Genomic DNA, 22,686 nt, shown 5'->3' on the forward strand with positions numbered 1-22,686 from the left:
TAATAAAATGTGAATAATAACTTTTAAGCACCCAAAAAGGAACTACCAACTTCAGTCAATTAAGAGCCACGATTGGCAATTTTCCATGAAATCAAAAAGTCATTCCTGTACTGTTCTGTCGATAGGTGGGGTGGGAAAAATGCTTTTGCGATCAAAAGTGTCAATTGTATGAAAATGCTTATCTGAATGAAATTAACACTATGAAAAAATTCGAAATTTCTAAATTTTGTTGTTGTTTTTTTGTAATATATAACACAGGTATATTTTTTATCGGAACAAGGTCTTTTATTAAACTAAGTTGCATTCTTACACATAATCATGTACATGTATGTATATATAAATCTGGACAATATTTTTAAACAATTTTACAAATAAAAATAGTAACGATGTTTTCGATTCACCACTTCTCAGTTATCAAAGTTGGAATTCTCTTCGTTGTTCATAGAATTTACTTATGAAAGTAACTGGAAGTTATTCGGATGAACTAAACACTAGTGAATGAGTTGATAAGTATATCCTTAGAGTGGTATAAGCTCTTTTTATTCGTAAATTCAAGGTTTTACGAGTTGAACACCTCTTAAGATATGTATAACTGTCTCCTTCACATCGCTTAACGATTGGCAGAGGTTCTTCGCCCAACTTTTGTTTACATATGTATGTACATACATAAGTATGTCTTGATTATATCTTATAAATGGATGCCCCTCAAAGTTTAAGCCATACTTGATTTTATTAGAAGCTCTTTCATAACCAAACTATTCTTCGAAGTTTGCGATTGCTTCCCGTGGGTCAATTAAAATAACCCTTTTTGATATTGATAGGAGCAGATATGGAAGATAGGTGCTCCAAAATATCAATAAACGAATATACTTATGTAATTACTGTCTAATAAAAACCATACTTACTCTATTTACCAAAGCATAATTATTTTGTTGTGAGGAAACCCAAGCATGAATGTAGAATTTTTACATTTTTAAGTTATGCTCTTTTTTAATTTACACAATTCAAAAGTTTTATTTTTGGGAGTAGCTAAATTTAGAAGTGGGTTTCTCAACGCTCCGAAATTCGATTGCCCTTTGAGAAGAAATAGCGTTAGTTGTGTTTTTATGTTTGATTGGAAGTGCATGCGAATATTTCGGAAAATTTCGAGTGTTGCGATATAAAAACATATATACAAAGTGCTTATTTAGTATTTACGAAAATATATGGCTCTAAATAACTGCAAACAGCGTTTATAAAATTGTATTGCAATCAGACTGCTTAAATAGCTCACAACAATAAGTGCATTCGTTTGAAGTTTAACACGATTTGCGGACAATATATATAATTGTATTTGCTTCAGAACTAAATCCTCCAGAAGTAATGGCAACGATAGAGAAACAATCGTCAGAACGACATGAGGGGGATACCACTTGCCTATCATACCACAACAGCCAGCTGTTCTCTGGCGGCGCCGATGGCAAAATCAAAGTTAGTATAATATTTAATTAATAGCATTGCAAATGAAATGCAATAAAAAAAAAAATATTTACAAAAACTAAAGTCACATATTTCAAATTAGTTTTACGACAATTCATGTGGACCACATACTTATGAACATATGAAATGGTGTTGTAGAATTCGTTAATGTTATTCCAATGAATGTTCACTTTTACAGATTTGGGATAATGATTTGAATCTAATTAAATCCGTGGATGCCCATGACAGTTACATATACGCGATGACAGTAAATTCAAATAACGGTAAAGTATACACCAGCAGCTGTGATGGTTGTGTGAAATTTATCGCACCACCCTACGATCAAACGGCGCAGCTTTTCTGCTGCGAAGATGCCATCCAAGCGATGTACTGCGACGGTGATATTTTGTATACGGGTGATGAGAAGGGGGTAGTTACGAATTGGATAGATGATAAAATCAAATTCAAATACAATCTGGTTGAAGAGGTTAAATCGTTGGGGGCTGAGAAATCTCTTATATATACAGTTCGAGATTTGGACGTGGTGGTGTCAGACATGATTGCTGGCAAATCGGGCAAGTATAGCAATAAGGCTGTTTTGCCGGGAAAATCGCCGTTAGCGCTAGTAGGTCCTGTGATAAATGATAAACGATCTTTCCTTGTATTCGCCGATCGTAGTGGGAAAGGATTGTCTCTCGTAAAGAATCTGCCACAACAAAAATTCGAAAGTGTTTGGAATTTACCGGTAAGTATAATAAAACGCGATAATTTCGAGACAACTAACCTTAACGTTCGTTAAATCGAGTTTCGAGAAGGGCATATTCGTGCAAGCATTTAGTGGTTACGTTGTTTTTGTTTATGCTACATGGGATACGATCATATTCATATTCTACTAACCGATGCAACCACGGTTAGATCGCCGAAAAGACAAACCTTGGCTGGACAAAATACTGATCAATTCAGTAAAGTATAACTGGTTGTCGTGGTGATTTAATCGGAAACAATTGGGATAAAAGGTTACTCTGTGAGAGAACAATCCTAAAAATTCTGCCAAAAGCCTTTGATTAATCTTACAACGTCATTAGTAGACATCGAGAATTCATAACTTCCTTCATGGTTGAAGAAGAACTAAACAAGATGTTCTGCAGAATTTTTCAAAACTTCCACAATAACCAGAGGGAATTTTTTCACCTCATTCGTTGATGATTGCACGATTTCTCATCGTGAACCACATAATTCAGAATATACTCTGAAATACTCTAACCTGTCACCCTGTTTCTATGTCGAAACCGTGTGTTTCTCGGGCCAAACATTTTACGTTTTCCCCCAAATACGAATGAATATTCAAATATCTATTCTGTACTATATTTTCAGAATTGCCACGAATTGATCATTCAAGCGATCTGCGGAGACGAGAATACTGTCTTTAGTGGCGGCTATGACAACAAGGTAAAAGGTTGGACTAATTTGGAACAGGCGATACCCACACCTCTTGGCGAAGTGGAGGTCGGCAGTTGTGTGAACGCGCTGGTATGTAGCACGCTTAAACGGGTTTATATTGCCACAGCAGATGGTTTTGTGCGGAAAGCCAAATTTGTTTAATTTTAATAATAATAAGGGTATCACTAGTCTTTTGATATACATATGACAAATTTGCAACATAACTATCTATGATAACAATATTCACATTGGAAGAAAATAATTCTGAATAAACTTTAGTCTTAATCTGTATATGTATTATATTAGTTGAAGACAGAATTGCAGGGTTGCTCAAAAATAAACTCTTAATTCACCCCAAAAACACGTATTTTTTCGTTCAAAATATTTTTTATTAGCTGCTCTTGGGTTGTTTTAAAAAAAAAACATTTATGTTTCAACAAATTGCAACATTTTTCACTTTTTTGTACATATCAAAATGTCGGTTGTTAATTGAGTTCATCAAGCAGTATATATAGTTATGTTTATAGTTTCTTTTAGCATAGTTCTTTCGATTACCATTCATATAAGCTTGTCCATATACTGGAATTTCAATATAATACTTTCATAAATTAATCTATAAATATCACAAAAAGTAGTGTGTATTTCAAAATGTAGTACAAACCGAAATTCAACATTTAAGTTTGTATGTTCGAGCATATTTATGTACGTTTTACGTTGTAATGAGATTTCCGGCTGTACGATTACGAATTTCGCACTTTTTATTAAGTTAAGTTAAGTCAAAATTAGGTTATGATAATTTATGAAATGTCAAGGATTGAAAAAGTAAGTCAGCTATTCTTCGTTAAACGCGGGAACCAATAATTTTTGCTTCTCGCCATTGTCTCCTTACGTCAGCTAGTTAAACACATTCGCACACACACTTATTCACATTAAATTATTCAATATAACCTCATCAGTATTTTTTTCCATCTTGAGGATTGTCTTTATGCTTGATTTTTTAAGATACTCGACAATTGAGTATCTAAATGTTTTCTACGTTAAGCAGGCTTACTCATAACTTAAATTTACATCAAAATAATATTTAATTTCGCAATCGATTTCGTTTCTTCTCTGCCGCAATTACTAAATACTTTTATTTTGCTTAATTATTGATATAAATAATTGTTTGGTCTATCTGATCGTATTTATTTATATAGTAGATATATCGAAACACATGTAAACAGTAATATTCTAACACATCCACTTAAATATTTATATGCAACTTTAGTTTTACAATATGCCATCAGCTCATTGCAGGACATTTAATACTTTATTTTGTAACTCTGTATAATACATTTAATATTTAACTACCAACATCCTGTAGATCTACTATTTGTACAATTCCTACGACCTGTGTCCTCAACATCCCCGCCGTGAAGTATCGAACTAGTTAAAAAAATAAAACGAATCGAACATGACCTTGTCCGAGATAAATGGATTTTTTCACTTATAAAACAATTTATTAATAACATGTTTTGACATAAATGATTTAACACAACTAAAAATAAAGTAAAATTAAATAAAACTTTCAGCCACAAAAATTAGTACTTCTACAGCAAGGTATGGTATATTCTAGTTTAAGTTCATTTAAGGCAATCAATAAATCAACCTGATAAATTTTATCATAAAGCTATTTGTGATACAAATGGAATACCGTGTTTTTAAATATTTAGAATTTGAATTTAAAAACTTCCAGTTGCTTGTGTGACAAGCGACATTAGCAGGACTTGTGGTTCTTATTAGGCAGTTAGATAGTTATCAACTAGTTCATTTCACAGCAGGGCTCCTAAATTATTTGTGTGCGTAGGTAAGAGGGATTACAAAATACCCGTATTTGCTAATATCTCCAAAGCGTGTTCCACTGCGTTGGCTGTCTATCCCATCTACTGCGTCAATCGGCCAATTCATTTCTGAACGGCAGTAAATTAAACATTTTTAACTGATGTCAATGTAGTTATAGAATTTTTATGAAGGCTTAACGAGCTAAGTCGATTTCAAAATTTTTATTTTTATCTAATGGATTCTTTAGTATTGTACTTTTATACTTATAAGGTTTCTGCGTAAATAGAGTTCTAAATCATTGGAAAGGAATATAATTGCAAGTAAGTTAACTTGCTTACTTGGTCACAGCAGCACGAAAAATCTCTACATTTTGCACTGAGAACTCTTTTGCAGAATATTTGGGAGAATATGCATATGTTGCAAAATAGTTCATGGAATCAGTATGGAAAACTTTTAAAAATGTTAGAATTGCCGACGATAGCAGTTATTTGAGAATAGTGGGAAACCCCTTTATTCTATGTTCGGGTGAAACCAGTGAAGCTTCCGCTTTGTAGATTTAGTTTTACTAAACGAATGAGGAACGCACATTAATCAACATACCATCGCATTTCTCTTTGCAGATCTATTCTCATGTTTCATTTAACCAAACATAGTTTTCTATTTTCATACATATCAAATAAACTGTATTTTTATAACTAAGCCCATGTTCATAATAAATATTACATACGACTTTTGAACAAGATCCGTTTGGATAATTTATACAAGTATTGCTTTTTTACTACATATCTATTTAACTAGCACTTCTGATAACTACGTATGTATTTGTACAATACATCAATTTAACGCATATGCACATTTTAATACTAAATTCAAAATTTATCTGTTACTAAGTGTTATGAGGTGATTCTATCTACGCATGCGAGCGCACATGTTTGCTCAAGTTCAAATACATAATTTCTAAATATATTTAAGTACATACATAATATTCAACGTCCAGTAGTCTATTATTCAGAATGTGTGTACATAAAATTATACATAATAACCTTTTTGCTAACTTTAACTTACAAATTCATATCACATAAACTGTTTGAAGTGCTCTTGTTTGCTGAGTATGGTAGAAAGAAGCACGAGCTGCTAATATTATATTACATATTTGCCATGGTACACATGCTGCCTATGCCTGTGTGCAAGTGGTGTATCATGGATGAGGAACACAAACTTACTACATTTTTGCATGAGCACTCCCCACCTTGTCGTACTACACATAGTAGGCGTCGTAGGGGTTGCGTTTGCGCAAACATGGAATCACACATTCCAGTGTATTGCGGAAAGCTTCGCGAAAGTCTCGGTTGAAATAGGCGTAGATCAGAGGGTTAAGGGTGGAGTTGAAGTAGCCGATCCAAAAAAGCACCACGACGACCACATCCGGACAAGGGCAGGCCGCACCGCACAGAGAAGTTATTACATACCTTTAAAGGGAGCAATTTAAAATGCAAAATGGAAAACATATTTACTCGTATATAAATATATGAATGTAAGTATATAATATTAATGAAAAAAGACGTAAATAAACAAAACGAGTTCAAAACTTGGGTTGCTGCTGCCGTATTCAAATATTGTGGTAAGTTTTTTTTATGAATTATGTGTATAGTTATTATTTAATGGATTATCGTCTATTATTGTTCTATTCATTTACTCACCACAGGAAGAAAGGCAGCCAGCAGAGCAGAAACACACCCATTATGATACCCAAAGTACGCGCAGCTTTGTGTTCAGCCTTCCAGCCTTTCGTCGGTCGCACCGAACCGCCTAGAAAGTACGAAAATTTCATCCATGTGAATACATGCATATTTATAAGCAAAGCTTATTCGAAATAAAATGTGTAGACACGCAAATTCGTACAAATATTTAGTATTTTTAGTGTAATGCAACATAAGTTTTTAAAGTTGATTTGCAAAAAGTATAGTCAGCTATATTCTAGATTAGAGGAAACAACTTCAAGCAAGCATTTAAGCAAGAATATTTTTATTTCTGGAGTTGAAAATGGTCTAAGAAAGATGAGATATGTGCGATATATACAAACATATGTGATATATGTGCTATGTATGAGGTATTAACGAAGAAAAATGTAAGTGAATATTTACAATGGTACAGAAATGCCTTATTGATATATTAAATGATAGTAAATACGAGCAGATAAAATGATGGCGAACAACTACAAGCGAGCGAGAGAGTGAGAAAAGGACGGAAGGAGCAAAGCACCAATAAAGTTTACCATGATTTTGACACGTATAAAAAAATAGAAAACATAGTCATAATATGTAAATATTTTAACAACCTGATCCCTTCATCAGAAATCAGTTGTTTATTCTATTGTTATAATTTTACTAATCTTGAAAAAGTCACAATTCCAGATTCCAGATTGTTTCAAAATAATCATATTTTCGTTGAAGGGTATTTGATTTGTGAATTCTTTTTAGAAGTGGAGTTCGATTTTTGATAAGACAATACGGAGCCGTTGATATGGCGGCAGAGGAAACGACATTAATATTTGCGAAATAGTTTGAAACTGATCCTTGAATACGTTTTAGAAAAAAAAAATATATACATACATACATATAAACATAAGAAAATAATTCAATAAAATTCAATTTTGGTTGGATTCTTTCATACCTAACGTCTATTAGAAGACATCGATACATATGAGAATGCCATATAAGTACACCAGGACGAAAAGGAGGAATACACAGTGTGTCTCATAAATAACTTTATATTTAAATCATACAACATGTAGCAGTATCATTATAAAGATGCGATTCGTCCTCTTTCAAACGCACCTAACTTCATGTAAATCGAGAAAATAAAAGTTTTTATAAAACTGGAGAAAGAAAAAATTGCTGAGACAAATGAATTGATGTAAAAAATTTATGGTGATGAGTACATGAGTTGTACTTACGTTTATACCTGGTTTACATGATTTAAAATCGTCATAAGGATTTAAATCACGAATAAAGGTCAGGTTGTTCCGAAGTTGGTAATCGTGTTAAATTATTGAAAACTGTTGGCTGAGGGATTAAATGTGAGCAAACACATTATTTGGAGAATTAGAACTGAAGGTTTGGTTGAAAGAAAGGTCTGTACGCGTTTTGTTCCACATTTAAGTGAATACCAAAAAGGTGAACTAATATTTGATGACATAAAAAAATCTATTTATGCGCTGGCTAATCGTTCCAAATGTTGTACTGCGTCCAGTGGAACCTATTTTGATTAAATAATAACTTTCAGAGATAATATAATGTACATGCTATAGTTCAGTAATTTTTGAGACACACCGTGTAAGTAAAATTTACATGTTTTTTAGAAACATTATTGAGCAGGGTTGCGAATTTTTTATTTAAAAAAGTTTGGATTAAACATTAGATTTAAATTTTTTAATTTCGGTGTTGGGCTAAAAATTAAATTTTATTTATTTAATCCAAGATGTTCATTCTAAAAAATTCTTTTTTTAATTCTTAACTATACGCTTAAGATTAAAATTTTTATTTTTATTTTCCAACCCGGTTAAAAAAATTGTTTAATCTATTTTAATCCGGTATGTGGAATTAAATTTTTTTTTATGTTATAATCAGGTATTTGGGATTAAAAAATAATAAAGTTTTAATTCAAATCTTTATGCAAGTATTTTTTGAATGCATTATTGGCAACCCTGAAAATCAGATATTAATAAGTTTCTAAATCTCACAATCGATAAATATTATTCAAATGTAGTTATAGATAGATACAAATAGATTTTCAAAAATGTGACTCATATTTATAGCATCGGGATTAAACGTTCATTGAAGGCACATTAAAGATTTCCTTTTATGGAAACTCGGATTTTTTCAGATTTGCTTGGATTCATGACTTACGTATTTCCACAGTTTCAATAGTGCTGCACCGGTACCCATCGTCGGGTATATGAGGATTTTTTTTAAAACGTACTTGTATACCTAAGTTACCTGCGAGTATATTTGTGTATAGGCATAAGAATTAATTTACTTGTGTATATGGAAATACTTACTTGTAAATACTTATATGTATATAATACGTTAATAGTCATTTATACGAAAAGATATTTATCTTGTTTGCAATATAAATAGTGCAAGGAACAGAAATATTAGGTGCTTTTCAGAGCTAAATAAAAATTTTTAGATTATTTGTTCTTGGTATCATAATTATATTTATTAAAAAAAGAGATATACAATTACAATCCATTCATTTCGGAATTGTGTACCTAATATTAAAATATTATACACAATATATAATATTATTTACTTTTTAGAATATACCGACTTTCCTTCCCCGTAAGATTTCATAAAAATTGTTTGGTGAGCTGTTGACGGCTATACTCTTACTTGAGCTTTGTTATTGTATTATAAAAGTGAAAGTGTTCGGAATTTCTAAACCAGTGCCTAGATTATAGAGAAGTGAATATATCACAGTTAGTGAAACTGGCAATAACAGAGCTTTGAAATAGGTTGTATTGGAAGCCCAAAGTTTTTCAGATGCCTTATTTTGTTTATTAAAAAATAACACCTTGCCAATAGCTCAAAGATACCTGTTTTATAAATTTTATGCAGAATCACTTCAATGTGAAGACATTTTCTTTTTATTTTTTCGCCTTATGAAATTTTGTCGAATTGACTGAATTTTATGAACATTATGTCTACTGACTTTGAGAGAACTGCACCCCATACATTACTCTTAAGTTTCTTTATCATTTCAGACGGCATACATTATATATATATCATATAAGTATTTCAATATTATTGTTATATTCTATTAGTATTGGGTTACATTAGCCTATTTAATGTATGTTCGATCCGCGTTCTCTAAGCTTTGGCGTATCGAATTTGAAATTATTACCTATAGAAGATGAGGTACTGAAGAATCATTTTTATTTCGATTGAAATGAGATCATTTTATATATTAAACAAACACCTTTATATTTATATATATATGATATTCAATCAGTTATTATTAGTATGATGCTATTTGTATAAAAATATATATATTTACACACACATACATATATAAATAAAAGTAGTCACATATAGATTAAAAAAATGTAGGAAATTAGATGAAATTACGGTAAAAGAGTTTTGCAGTAGGCAAACAGTTGCATAACACCAACAGAAGCAAAAATATGGCTTAACAGAAAGCAATTCGATATGCATATGTACATAGAGTACTGTTTGAGAAATTTTGTTTGGTCCGGAGTTAGTGCGTCAACCGAAAATCATATGTACATATATATGTATACCACTTCTTCAACTCCACTGATGTATACCTATTTACATATGCAGTATTTAGCACATTCTCTTAGCGCACGTTCTGTACACAATTCATTTCGGTGATAGCAGTATATAGTTAGCGATTAGTTTACGAATCGGTTTCCATAGCGACGGAAATGATTTTGAAAAATTTTGACTTTATCTCTGCGAGTGACCGTCAACGCATGTTCTCTACAGGTACATTTCTAATTGGTCCTTATGTATATACTTACTCATGTATGTACACTATCGTATGCAAGTGATAATAGGATGTGAATGCAAATAATATTTCTACTAATTACAGATGCTATGTGAAAAGTACAAGCAGCGGTTTGATATCTATGGCCGGTCATTTACATAAATATGCATGTCTGTATGTGTTTGAATTCATCATTTTTGTTATATTTATATTTTTTAATGTATGTAGGAGTATGTATGTGACCTTTTACACATCTCCACAATCACGTGCTCGTCTTAACAACACTCACTCACCGGTAGCGCCGCACTGGCATTCCTCCGACCTTCGCTGGCGGTTCTTGCGTTTGTGCCACCAACGATTCGTGTGCCAAAAACGTTTGTCGCTTCGACTGTGACCCTGTCCCTGACCGCCGGGAATGGGTAAAAGCAATTGCGGCCTCGTATTGGCGCCGCATAATTGGCACTTAACGACCGCCTTATTGACTTTCACGTTGGCCATATCGGTGCTCTCGTAGCCGACGTTCACAGTATCGAAGGTGATGCACTTGGCTTGGTTGCCACTACCAGTCTTTTGTTCAATCATATTAATAGCCTCTTCCTCATCGACAAATATGCAGATTCCACCGCGTCGTTTGAGAGACGACTTTTGCGAGAAATCGACTTCTGTTGGCCCTGGCTCTGTTCGTATGTTTCGGTTGTGGTCCAGTTGTCGACGGTTCGGGGCAGTGGCATAATTGTCAAGTGGTTACACATAAACACACATATATTCGAGATAAAGTTGGTTGGTATTACACGACGGAGTTTGAAGTTAACAGTTAGTTGGTTGTTGATTTGTTGTTGTTGGTGGAAGTACGAAAAATATACAGGGCGATAGATTGGAATGTTAATTATTTACATTTACTCGTTAGGGTGGAGAGGACTCAAAAGCTCTATGACAAAACTAATTACAAGATTAGATATAAAAGACAGTGGGACAAAAGGCGACAGAGGGGGCGATTAAAAGATGAATAAATGTTCAATTTAGAATTTATGAAAGTATGAAATTGAAATATGTAAACATATTTACAATACGAATTTAATGTAAATTACTAGCATGCAGAACATGCGTGTTTATTTTTTATGCCGGCAAGATATTAATTTCCAGATGGTCTGGCAGAAACAACTTTGGATAGAAATACCTGTATTAATGAATATTTGTTTATGATATGCATTTATGCAAAGTGTGGCAAAAGAATAAAGTTGAACCGCACGTTATTGGTTAATTTCAAGCGTAAATTTTTCGTCAAACTTAACAAAGTAAATGACATTTTCGAAAAAGAACTGATGCAACAAAATATTAAATTTTTTTATGATTATGCAGTTAATACATTGTTATTATTATATGGCCACAAAATTTGGCTTAAGTATAGGGGCTTTAACACAAATAATTTCCGCTTAACTTCAGTTTTCTAAGTGTGCGTTACGAATTCTAGGCATAACCTGCCGTTTTAAAATATTAAATTAAACTTCGTATCTTGACTGATATTAGTTCCAAATGGCGTTCCCATATTGACCTCTGAGGGCAAATGTGTACAAAATCCATATAAGGGAATCCATTCACAACAAACTTTATCTCATATAGGTCAATATAGGAGATTTTATGAAGTGAATTGCATTCATATTTATACCGAAAATATAGAAAATCGGCATTAATCTATCTTTAGTTTTCGGATACCGAAAGTACCAGTTTCTGTCATTTCTTCCAAAAAATAAAGGAAATCATTTAGTACTTTTTCCTGATTTCCAGTATGTTACACCTGTTCCTACTGCTTTGTTCTCTGTTCGTAGGTATACTCGTATAATTTATAAACAAATAAAATAGCTGATATTTGTGATACAAGGTTAACAGACCTACTTGGTCATACTAATCTCATCTTAGTCATACTAACAGCGATAAACAAAACATTCAAATTTTCATTGACTTCTGTTGCTTTCGATCGAATGCGTCCAACGCCAACGGCGGAGGCAACTATGTATCACTAATATCTCATAGGTGTATGTGTGTCTTATCATTTTACGAGTTAACGACATGGAGAAGCAAACAGTGAGACTTGTGAGGCAAGTTACAACATTTACAATTGATTTATATGCATACACATACATATGTGTATATATAATTAAACGAAATCAAAAAAAAAAATTAAAAACCGAAATTATAATCAAAGTAACAACAACAAAAGTACCTAAACATAGCAAAACACAATTGGAAGGATCAGAATAGCGGAGGTGCAATGCCATTGTGACCACCAGTACGCGTTACCAACATATTGTACAAACCCCACTCGGACCGTGAGAATTATGAACACTATCGCGTTCATTTAAGCAGTTTAAGGTCATGTCGACAACTAAAACCCGTCTAATTGGGGCAATTACGTGCGTACTTGTAATATAAATCTGAATTTCCCATATACTCGTATATGTAGACATACAAGTGTTTGACCAATATAATGGAAGTACAAGCTCACTTGGGCTCAGTTATGAGCAATGACTTTAACCGGCAACCGATTGGCGCCGTGTCAATAATAAACGGTCTCAGGAGGCTGACCCTAGCGGTTTGTACTCCTCTAATGGCGACTTTGGCGGTGGAGGAGTAGAAGGGGGTGGGGAAAGTGGTGGTAGTGGTATAGGTGATGACGATATTGACGTGGCGTGTATTGGTTTCGAAACGTGGCTGGTGTTGTTAGCAGTTTGTGCGCTATTCGTCGTGAAATATTGACTTCTAAAGTGAAAATCGTGCACTACTTACTTGCTGAGCTGGTCGATACTCGACCCATTGGTATGTAGCTACGGCTATCGCTAGTGTCCTGTGAAAAATTAATGACATTGACATCATACGTCACCACCGAGGCCTGACGTTTGCGTATCGATTGACCGTTGCTGTCGTTATAAGCTCCGCCTCCTGCTAGTATGCTGGGGCGATGACGTATTGTTGTGGATGTTGTTTCTGGCTCGCTGTCGTGACGTTTGAATAACGGTGAAGTCAAGTCTTTTTCATCGCTGGTGAGTAGACCACCATCACCAACGTCGATGTCGCCATTACTGCCACTGTGCAATGAAGTGGGAGAGAGTGTAGAGTCTAGTATAATTTCTGGTTTTGGCGACTTGCATTGCGACACTGGTGTTGGTGCTGCGTGCACGGCCAAGGCTTGTTGACTCTGAGACGTCGGCATTGACAATGAGGTGAGTACGTCCAAGGATAATGTGGTAGAGCCACTGGTGAATGGATTGCTTGTTGGTGAGTTGTTCGGGAATGGTTGCAAAGTTGCTGTTGGTGGTGGTGAGAGAAAGTAGACGTTTACTGTGTTACTCAGCGCGCTTGGGAAGGCATTCGCCTTTGTTGTTGGTAAATTTTGTGCGGAAGTGAAGTTTGGTGTTGTCGGTGGGGATATGAGAAAGTTGGTGCTATTCTTTGTCACTAAAACTTGATCACTGAGTGTGCTGAGTCGCTGTTTAATCTGATTTACTGACTTTCCTGACTTAGATTCGGTAGAGTTGGACGACGAAAGGAACTTACGGTGTGGCGAATCGATGGTGGTAGTCCCTAGCTCCGCAATGGGAAAACTTAGAGAGCGGAAGAGCTCGACCAGGTCGGTGCGCGAGGTAATGAGAATATTGCTTTTCTCCGGCAGTTCAATGGCGCATTTAATGGGTTGTTCAGGAACTTCGGTTAATGAGGAGGGCGATAGCGATGGTGGCGGTGTAGCTGGTATATGTGGGGACTCAGTAAGACAGTCGGTGTATTGTGAGAAGTCGTCTGAGCCGCTATAAGCTACTTCGTGAGAATCTCTTAAGTCAATTAGTTGCACAGAGCTATTGTGTCCGTATGGAGATGTAGTTATCTCGAATTCGTGGGTTCGAATTGAAATATTGTCTTTTATAGAGTCATCCGTTTGTTCGTTTAACACATTGATATCGAGTAAAATGTCAGGAGTGTTGTAGCGTGTAGCCGAACTCTCCTGACTGTCTCCCATATTGTACGAATAATAGATGAAACCGGCCTCTGAGTCAGTATCACTGTGTTGGCGCGCACGCATCTCCTGCCTAGGGTTCATAGCTCCGTTGTAACTATGTGACAGCTTGCGATTGCGTGACCGTCGAAATAGTTGTGCACGATTGCTGCGTATCTCTTCAGAGGTGGCCTGGTGGCGTTTCTTTTCGATAGAAAAACATTCCGTGCTCGACCGTTTCGTTTTTGCTAACAAACCTTTAAATGTAAAGCCCTTGTCTTTTACTTTGTCCTTATCTTCTTTCACAACACCTTCTGTAAGTGATTCCAGTTGTTTTCGCTTGCTTGTGGAGTCAGCCAATGACTTGAGGAACTCAGAATCGCTTAGGGCACACGGTTTTTTGGCGTTACCTTCATTGCTGCCACTACTACGACTGCGATTGCGACCGTTTTTCATCTTGATAAAATCACTTTCGCTATGCGCCGGGAATTTACGATTTTTAGCAGTCTCTTGTTGCTCACTTGGCTCAGTATCAGCCTGCATATTCGTTTGCTTCTTAAAATACAAATAACTGTCTTCGATGAGGCGCTTTAGTTCTTTATTATCCTCTGCGATTGGCAAGCATGTTGCTGGGGCCTGTAACTGCTGTTGCTTCACTCTTAAATGTATTATATTGTCGTAATAGTCAGTGGTCTCACTATCATCGCTCATCATGCCAAATACCTGTTGGTATTCCTCTGAATCCAACAATTTCTGTCTCATCTGCAGAGATTGCTTACTGCTATAGCTTTGTCGTTGGCTGGGGGATTGCTTCGGCGAATTTTGACTAGAATTAATTGGAGAGGCGGATCGTTTCGTTATGCAAACGGATTGCTGTAGCTCTCCTAAACCTTCTGTCCAAATATGAGGATTAAGAGCCGTGTCCTCATCATTTTGTTGTTGTTGTTGTGCAGCATGATGTAGTGCGATCATTGATGGAGCGCTATCGGTGTGCGTGACTCTCTCGTAACGTTCTTGCTCCAAGTCCCGCAAATCGATGCTACTGCGGCTGAGACGACGCGGCGGAGCTGGCACTCGCAATTCATCACAGTCATCTTTTTCATCGTCTTCATCTGTTGTTTGTGGCAGTATATCCTGCGGAGAAATGGTAAGTTTAAATTGAGTTGCTAATAAAAACTAGCATAATTCATAAACATTAAGCATTTGCAACTAGCATTTCGTTTCGATTGGAGCATTATGTACAACAGTTAGTGTTTTCACCTCTAAATTGCTGATCGCGCTATGTGTCTCCTCACGCGCTATCGTAGCGCTTAGTTCGCAATCGCTTGGGTGCAAATAATTGAGGTTGGTCGATTGGGTGTGACCCATGTGTACACTGTTCAACAGAATATTCGAACTCGTGCGACTTAAAGCTTTCCTTTGTCGCACCGCTTCTCTGCGTGAAAAACCGAACATATAAGTACAATTTCAAGGCTAAGTATAATCTATGGCGCGGATATTCGTCCAACTTACTTGTAGATGCGCCAATACATGCAGAGCATCACGATGCCCGGTATCCAGAAGCTGACTGAACTCGAAATGATTGCGTACGCCTTGTTGACCACAAATGAACACTGATCCGGATGCAATGAGATTTCTCGCTGGTGTTCAGCTGTCGTATACCAACCCAGAAAGATGGGGGTGAACGATATAAGCGCTGGGAGTATCCATACATTAGCGAGCATAAAGTAAACAGTATGAGTTGTCATGTACAGTGGATACTCGAGTGGGCGGACGATGGCGAAATATCTGAAAGCAATCAAAGTTAACAGTGCTGGTAAGCATATGATCTCGTATACTAGTCGATCTGGCATCACTATAAAAACCGAAGTACATTAAACTTTCATTCTCTTTCAAGCTTTTAAACGGCTCCAAACACAAGTAATCGTCCACAAATTGTGGTTTGCATTTGTGGTGGAATTTGTAGCAATATCATTAATCATTTCATTTGCCACATCGTTTTCATTTATTTAAGTTTTGTTTGTATTTAGTGTAGTTTTATTTGAACAGCGACTGCTGTTCAAGTCTGTCGTTGCGCCGTCATTTATCAATAATCTTTGATACTCGTCACTCCAATAAATCACTAAAAAATATTCTAAGCATTCCCTTTCTCCAACTTTCCTTTCACTTCGAGTTATCAAAATACTTCTTCTCGCATATTTGTCAGTGTTTGCCATAAGGCAACGGTGAGTTTCAGGTGTGAAATTTGCTTGTAGTGCGTTTAATTAATTTCGCTTTCCGAAACGTACCGCAAAGTTCTTCGTTGTTGGCTTATTTGCACAGCAGTTGCCGTTGTCTTTAAGCCGACTAAGTGCTTGTAGCAGCTGCATTTGGACAAACACGTGCGAAGGAGGAAATGGATGAAATAACTAATAATGAGAGCGTCTTCGCGGTTTTCTGCCACAAACTGCATACTCACACAAACATATACCTGTGCTCCTACTGAAAACTAACAGTGAAACTGATTAATGGCCACTTTGTGTGGAGTCAATTGGTTCTTGACATGAAACAGCCGATTAAAAATAGCGGTGTAAGCAAAAGCAAATAAACTGTCTCGAGCGATGTGGCATATAACAGCTATTTAAATAAAAGGCAACCGTAGCCTACTAGTTTTCGAACAAAGTAACCGCCTTGATTCATGCCCAGATGCGTACGATAGAAGAAACATCGAGGGCCTTCAATAATTACTCTTTTTTAATAACTCACTAACTTACTTTAACTATTATATTAAACTTTGTATTTTTCTTTTAATTAAAAAGTGGCGCTTTCAAGTTTTTTATTTTGGTCATCAGATTCTTTATAGTGACAATAGATATTTCTCATATACACATACATATTTATATGTCAAGGAGTCTAGCACACGTTTCGGTTTAATTATTTCCATTAAAAGTGTAAAATAATTGCCAGCCAATAGCGCATAAAGTAATTAAATGAAAACAATAACAACGCCACGATATTATTTGCATTATGACGGGGCCGAGTGTAATTTATGGCGAACTTACCGATCAACGGAGATACAGCACAAATGCAAAATACTCGCCGTGGAAAAGTATACATCCAGGCTGTTGTACACATTGCACATGAACCGGCCGAACATCCACTTGCCGTCGGAGAGCTCCACCGTCGCATTAAATGTCATCGCACACAACGCCACCAACATGTCTGCCATGGCCAAAGAGACGACGAAATAATTCGTGATAACGCTGCAGGGAAGAGGAAATAACCAGGGTGAGCATGTGTGTGAATATGGAACCTTAAATGTGGGATTGCTTGCTCGAATATTTATGAATATTTAAACAGCAGAATAGAGAATAGAATAGGCAGAATAGACGCGCTATTTTAAAGTGATGTTGAAGCAAGCAAAACTGAACTTATAGTGGTTTATTTCCCTTCTTTCTACATTGTCTGTGTTTGGGTACAATAATAAATTACATTCGAGAACATTATTGCATTCTGAAAAGTATAGTCTAGCTGTTGGCGTAAATTCTATTCAAGGTCACTGCTACAGTCTAAGTTATCAATGGCACGAAAAACGGAAAGATGAAAGTTACACTTCTTCGTGCATTCTTTTGATATGTTAATAAATATGATTATGATAATGGATGAAAGCACATATTTAAAAAATTTGTATGAAGTTTTCCGAAAGCTTCTTAGAAGAGCAAATGAGTTTGAAAATCTCCATATTCTGCATTCGGATTACAGTTAATTATTAATTGGTTTCCAATTAAACCCAACCTTTTAGATAAGAATTGGCCTCAATCTTTACAGAAAACAGAAGCATAGCTCCACTGATATTCCTTATAACTCTTTGTATTCTAAGCTTCCAGTGCAATAGGTCCACCATTTCGGAATATTCATTACTAGGAAAATGGCTTAAATGTCCTGACACACATAAATTGTATGCCAGCCAAACTCGGTCGTCTCCTACTTGCTTTCTAAGATTTTGATTATTACGTCTTCGTTTCACATCAGCGTTAAGATGATGCCATCCTACATATTTGCTTTTGCCTTTGTTCTACTTCCTTATTATTGTTTACTGGACGTCTTGCAAATTTTTAACCCTGCTTTTACCAACGACTCTTGCCAACGGCTGGATCTCATTCGCATAAGCGGAGGTATATGCGCCACGATGTATACTTCACCGTTTGGCGTTGCTGGCGTTGGTGTTTGTGTAAATACAAGTTAATGAGGTCGTAAGTAAAATGATGAAGTGGAAGGTTATTTACAGTTCACTGAAGGCAAGCAGAGATGTGCGGCATCCATCGCAGAGCTTGATTGTAAGAGAGTGGTGGAATTTTAAATTTATACTCGAGGGCATATTTATTTATTGAAGAATGAAGAGTCCATTCAGCAAAGCGATGCCTACGGTAAATAACATTAATGCACCGTTATGCATTTTTTTCGTCTGAACCTTCTTCTCTCCATTTTTTTTACAATGAATGTAAACTACAGGTAGAAGGGGTTTTTACCATATCTTTAGTGGTCTAAATGGCTTCTGGGAAATACATATTTCCATAACTTGGATGCTTTTTCAAAGTGAATTATATAGTAAAAGCTAGCACCTAAAAATAAATTGAACGGTGTCTTCAAAATTCACTTAATCTACTTTTAATAATATGAATGCCTAAGAATACACTCTTGCATTGATTTTTTACTTCCTCTTTACATCCGTTTACTTGCAGCAACTGCGAGTCACTTAGTTTACTTACCGTAATTTCCGATTGCGGCGCACTGAAATGATGACCAAGGCATTGCCCAGCACCGCTGCCGAAATAATCAGAGCGAATATGAAGCCTTTCACAATGAATATCGATAGACTTAACCATTTATCTCTGTTGTTTTGCGAAACGATATCGGTGATGTTGAGTACCGTTAAGTTGACGTTGTCACTGGTTTTGTTGCTGGCATAGAGGCTGCCATTGTAACTTTCTGTGAATGAGTCATTGAACATCAATGCGTTGAAAGTCGATTCTGCTTCGCCGATGGTGGTGGCCAGCAAAGTCGCAGTTGATGTTGCCGTTGCAGCAGGCACATAGGCATTGGCACTGCTAGATAGCGCGTTTCTTTTGACGGTCGTAGACGAAGATTCGTGTATGTCGGCAGGGGTGCTGGGGGACTCTGGCTTTGTTGTTGTTGCAGCTGATATTGAATCGAAACTCTCCGCGATTACTGTATAAGCTGCAGCTGCAATCGCTGTTGTTGCTGATGCTTCAGTCGTCGCGTAATCGCTGATATTACGAGATTGCTGGTGGGTGGACGCTGCACTAGCCGTTGTTAGGACTGTGAATTCTTGCGATGCAGCCGGGTGTCCGAGGTAGGTGATGACGGCTAAGCTTGCTGCGATTGTGGTCGCTACGCTATTGCGTCGGCTGCCGCTGTAGATATGGTGGATGTTGTTGTTGATCTCTTTGTTGTCACCTTTGCTGCTGTTGCTGTCTGCTGGCTTAGCTGCAACGTTCGTGCACATTGTGCGTCTGTCATAGGCCGTTGATTCCTCGTGCTAACGCTTCAGTTTCGCCTTTACTGTTGGCTTTGTGGTTGAAACTGTCAGTGATAGTATGGTTTTTGGCTTGTGACTGCGTTGGTGGTAGAATTGTGGGCGTTTTTATTAAGTATATTGTAGTTTTTATAGCTGTTTTTGTAATTTCTATATTTTTTTGGACTTTTGTATTCAACACCTCGATTGATTGCAGGTTTAATTGCCATACAGCTCCAATTTTTCCGCTTTAAATTGACTGGATAACTTTGCTTTATAAGTTTGGTTTTTCTTTTATTTGGTTTAATTTGTTTTCTCTATTTATATTTTTACTTTTTGCTTGTTGCCTATGCCGAATTCAGTTGTTGTTTTTGTTTTCAGTTGAAAATTGCTGGTTTTGTTGTTGTCTTTAACAGTGAAAATGACATTGAGTGGATTTTGGGTCAGCAATTTATTTTTTGGCCCTTCGGTCATTGCGTCACGTCTCAGCGGCATTGATATTTTCCCTTTCTGTTGCAGTAGATGTGACAGTTGCAATTGCAGATTTAACAGTGTCCTTATGGTGGCAGTCATCACGAAATGTTGCTGCATCCAACAGTCCAATAATGTCATTGTCACCCACGTTGCAAGCTTTGTTGCTAGGTGGCTTGGTCAGCAACAGTTCCACCCTTCACACCGTTTCTAAACCGCCTTCACTTACCAGTTTTGATGCTTTTGTTATTGTAACTTCTGTTAATTGCTTTAGAGCATAATAGTGTTGATCAACAGATTTTTACTACCCTTTTCCTTGGGCTGTCAATCAAAAATCACCTTGTATCTCGCAAGTCCAACTACACACAGTTTACGTTCGGGTGAGCCATCAAGGTCTCGGTCGTCAATAACATTCACCTCTAACTGCTGCTGAGTTTCGGTGTACCCACCTCCTCAACCTCTTGGGCTTCTTGTATCTGTCGATGGCAAAATCAGCAAATAAGTCATTTGTCGACGTCGTCAAATACTGATTATCCGTTTTTAATTAAACGACAGCAAAAATCTGAAACGGAAATTAAAAAGGACGTGAATTAGCGAAAGTAGAGGGAAATGAGAAATAAATCGTGACGAAGCATATGCCATGTTTTGCCATCTGTTAATCGAGCTATTTTGGCACAATATTTGGCGACTCTTCAGTCGCAAGCATGTGTGTACGAGTGTATGTTTGTATGTGCGAATTCATAGTAAAGAAGTGAATGATATGTAAATGTATGTATGTAACCAAAAGTTCAATTAAAATCATAGTCAACCTAGTTTAACTTATTCACTTTTAATTCACTAAATATATTATTTATCTAATAAAACATTTTTCAAAATATTTAAATTTTTTTCCCAGATGTTGAATGTCATATAATATAATGTAATCTTACAGATTAAAAGGCTTTTTGGAACTCATGCAACATCTACTACCCGATGTTTTCATCAATGAATGAATAAAAGGTAGAAAAAATGGAGCAAACAAATGTACCATATTTCTATGACTTCCCTGAGCTCTTGGGCCCAATTAGTTATTCAAATGAAACAACACGTCGTTCAACCACTAATCTCAAACTTTTTCATAATTCATCTCCAAAAACTATTCATTCATTTTCGAAGAATGTTCATTCAACCGCGAAGGTTATTTTAAAAGATCCCAATTTCTGGTGTTCCGTTTATTCAATTATTTTTAATATTTTCTCCATTTTTGTCTAAATTCATTTGCAGTCACATTCATTTGATATTTACATAATCACTGTAGATATTTACAGTTCACGCAAATGCAATATTAATGACTCAAAGAGGCAAATTACCAATGCTTGAAAAGGATTTGTTGTGATTACTGCAAGCAATTTTCTATACCGTTTGATTTCCATTTGAAATGCAAATGTAACTAAAGTAATCCGGAGACAAATATTAAACAGAAATGAAACAAATACTGTCAACAAATGAACAATGCCAACGATAGTGGGAGCCGAACAAGCACCGGCGTGCGACCTGGCAAATCCGACGTGTAATGTAAACAATACGTGTGTCGGCAGCGACGCTGCAGCAGAAGCAGCATAACGTGCTAGGGAACTGACGGGCTAATGTCAACGCAAACGAGGTGCATGCGGCGAGGAGTAATCACAGAAGCTAATAAGGAAGTAAGAGAGTGTTCACACATAACATAAACACTGAGGCAGAAGGATATGCAAATGTGCCTTCGAGCTGGAGAGGGTAGAATAAGTGGTTAAGTGAGCAAGCTAAAGAATTACGGCGAAATAAATATGTATGTAAATGACTAAAATACCTTTGCAAATTGTCTAGAAGAAAACAAAAGGATTATGCCGTAAATCAAGAAAAATACATCGTAAATGATTATGGAAAAGTAAAATAAAATAAAAAAAAAATGTTTACTTTACATGTGAGCTATATGTTATAGTGGTTCAATCGTTCGGAGATTGCAACCCTGCTTTTGGCAATAATCCATTCCAAATTTTGTGAAGATATATTATCAAACAAAAAAGTTTTCCGTACAAGAACTTGATTTAGATCGTATAGCATATATGCAAACAGAAGGACAAACCAACAGACGGCCATGGCTAAACTGACTCAGCTCGTTACACTGATCATTTATGTACATATATTTCATAATGTCTCCTACGTTTCCTTCTGTACGATAACTCACTAAATAAATGACCCATAAGTATTAAATTTCACAACCAAGAAGGGCTCTTTAAAAGCAGGTGTAACAATTAGACCATAGGTGTGTCAACACCCGCTTTAGGTGAAATCCTCTCTCTCAAGAACTAGTTGACCAATTTACAAACAAATTTGGTGTGTGGGGTTCCCATATGAAAATTTTTAAAACAACTAATCAAACATCAATGAAGTTATCATAATACAACTTTTCACAAATAGTGCCCTCAAGCTATTTCATCTTACGCCCTAAAATTGTCGAAATCTC

The 22,686-nt window shown here is 36.1% G+C and overlaps 2 protein-coding genes across 4 annotated transcripts in view; one reads left to right on the forward strand and one right to left on the reverse strand.

The window, feature by feature from the left end:
• The first annotated feature begins 1,097 nt into the window (after positions 1-1,097).
• Positions 1,098-3,259, forward strand: LOC106618409 (uncharacterized). Its single transcript, XM_014236150.3, has 3 exons — positions 1,098-1,470; positions 1,658-2,203; positions 2,833-3,259. The coding sequence occupies exons 1-3, from the start codon at positions 1,363-1,365 to the stop codon at positions 3,058-3,060; spliced, it is 882 nt and encodes a 293-aa protein (XP_014091625.1). The 5' UTR covers positions 1,098-1,362; the 3' UTR covers positions 3,061-3,259.
• A 6-nt stretch (positions 3,260-3,265) lies between these two features.
• Positions 3,266-22,686, reverse strand: part of Octbeta3R (Octopamine beta3 receptor) — a 76,732-nt gene continuing 57,311 nt past the window's right edge. For 2 of the 3 annotated variants that reach the window (XM_036357392.2, XM_036357393.2), the window contains exons 3-10: positions 18,964-20,763; positions 17,257-17,457; positions 15,728-16,003; positions 15,476-15,650; positions 13,015-15,349; positions 10,524-10,907; positions 6,420-6,528; positions 3,266-6,188 (exon numbers count right to left, since the gene is read on the reverse strand). In XM_036357392.2, the coding sequence (XP_036213285.2) occupies positions 5,978-6,188; positions 6,420-6,528; positions 10,524-10,907; positions 13,015-15,349; positions 15,476-15,650; positions 15,728-16,003; positions 17,257-17,457; positions 18,964-19,721 (4,449 nt within the window). In that variant the 5' untranslated portion in view covers positions 19,722-20,763 and the 3' untranslated portion in view covers positions 3,266-5,977. The remainder of the gene's footprint in view (positions 6,189-6,419; positions 6,529-10,523; positions 10,908-13,014; positions 15,350-15,475; positions 15,651-15,727; positions 16,004-17,256; positions 17,458-18,963; positions 20,764-22,686) is intronic. The other variant, XM_014236138.3, reaches the window with a different exon arrangement.

Source organism: Bactrocera oleae, chromosome 2 (genome assembly GCF_042242935.1).
Source record: "Bactrocera oleae isolate idBacOlea1 chromosome 2, idBacOlea1, whole genome shotgun sequence".
Lineage (NCBI taxonomy): Eukaryota > Metazoa > Arthropoda > Insecta > Diptera > Tephritidae > Bactrocera > Bactrocera oleae.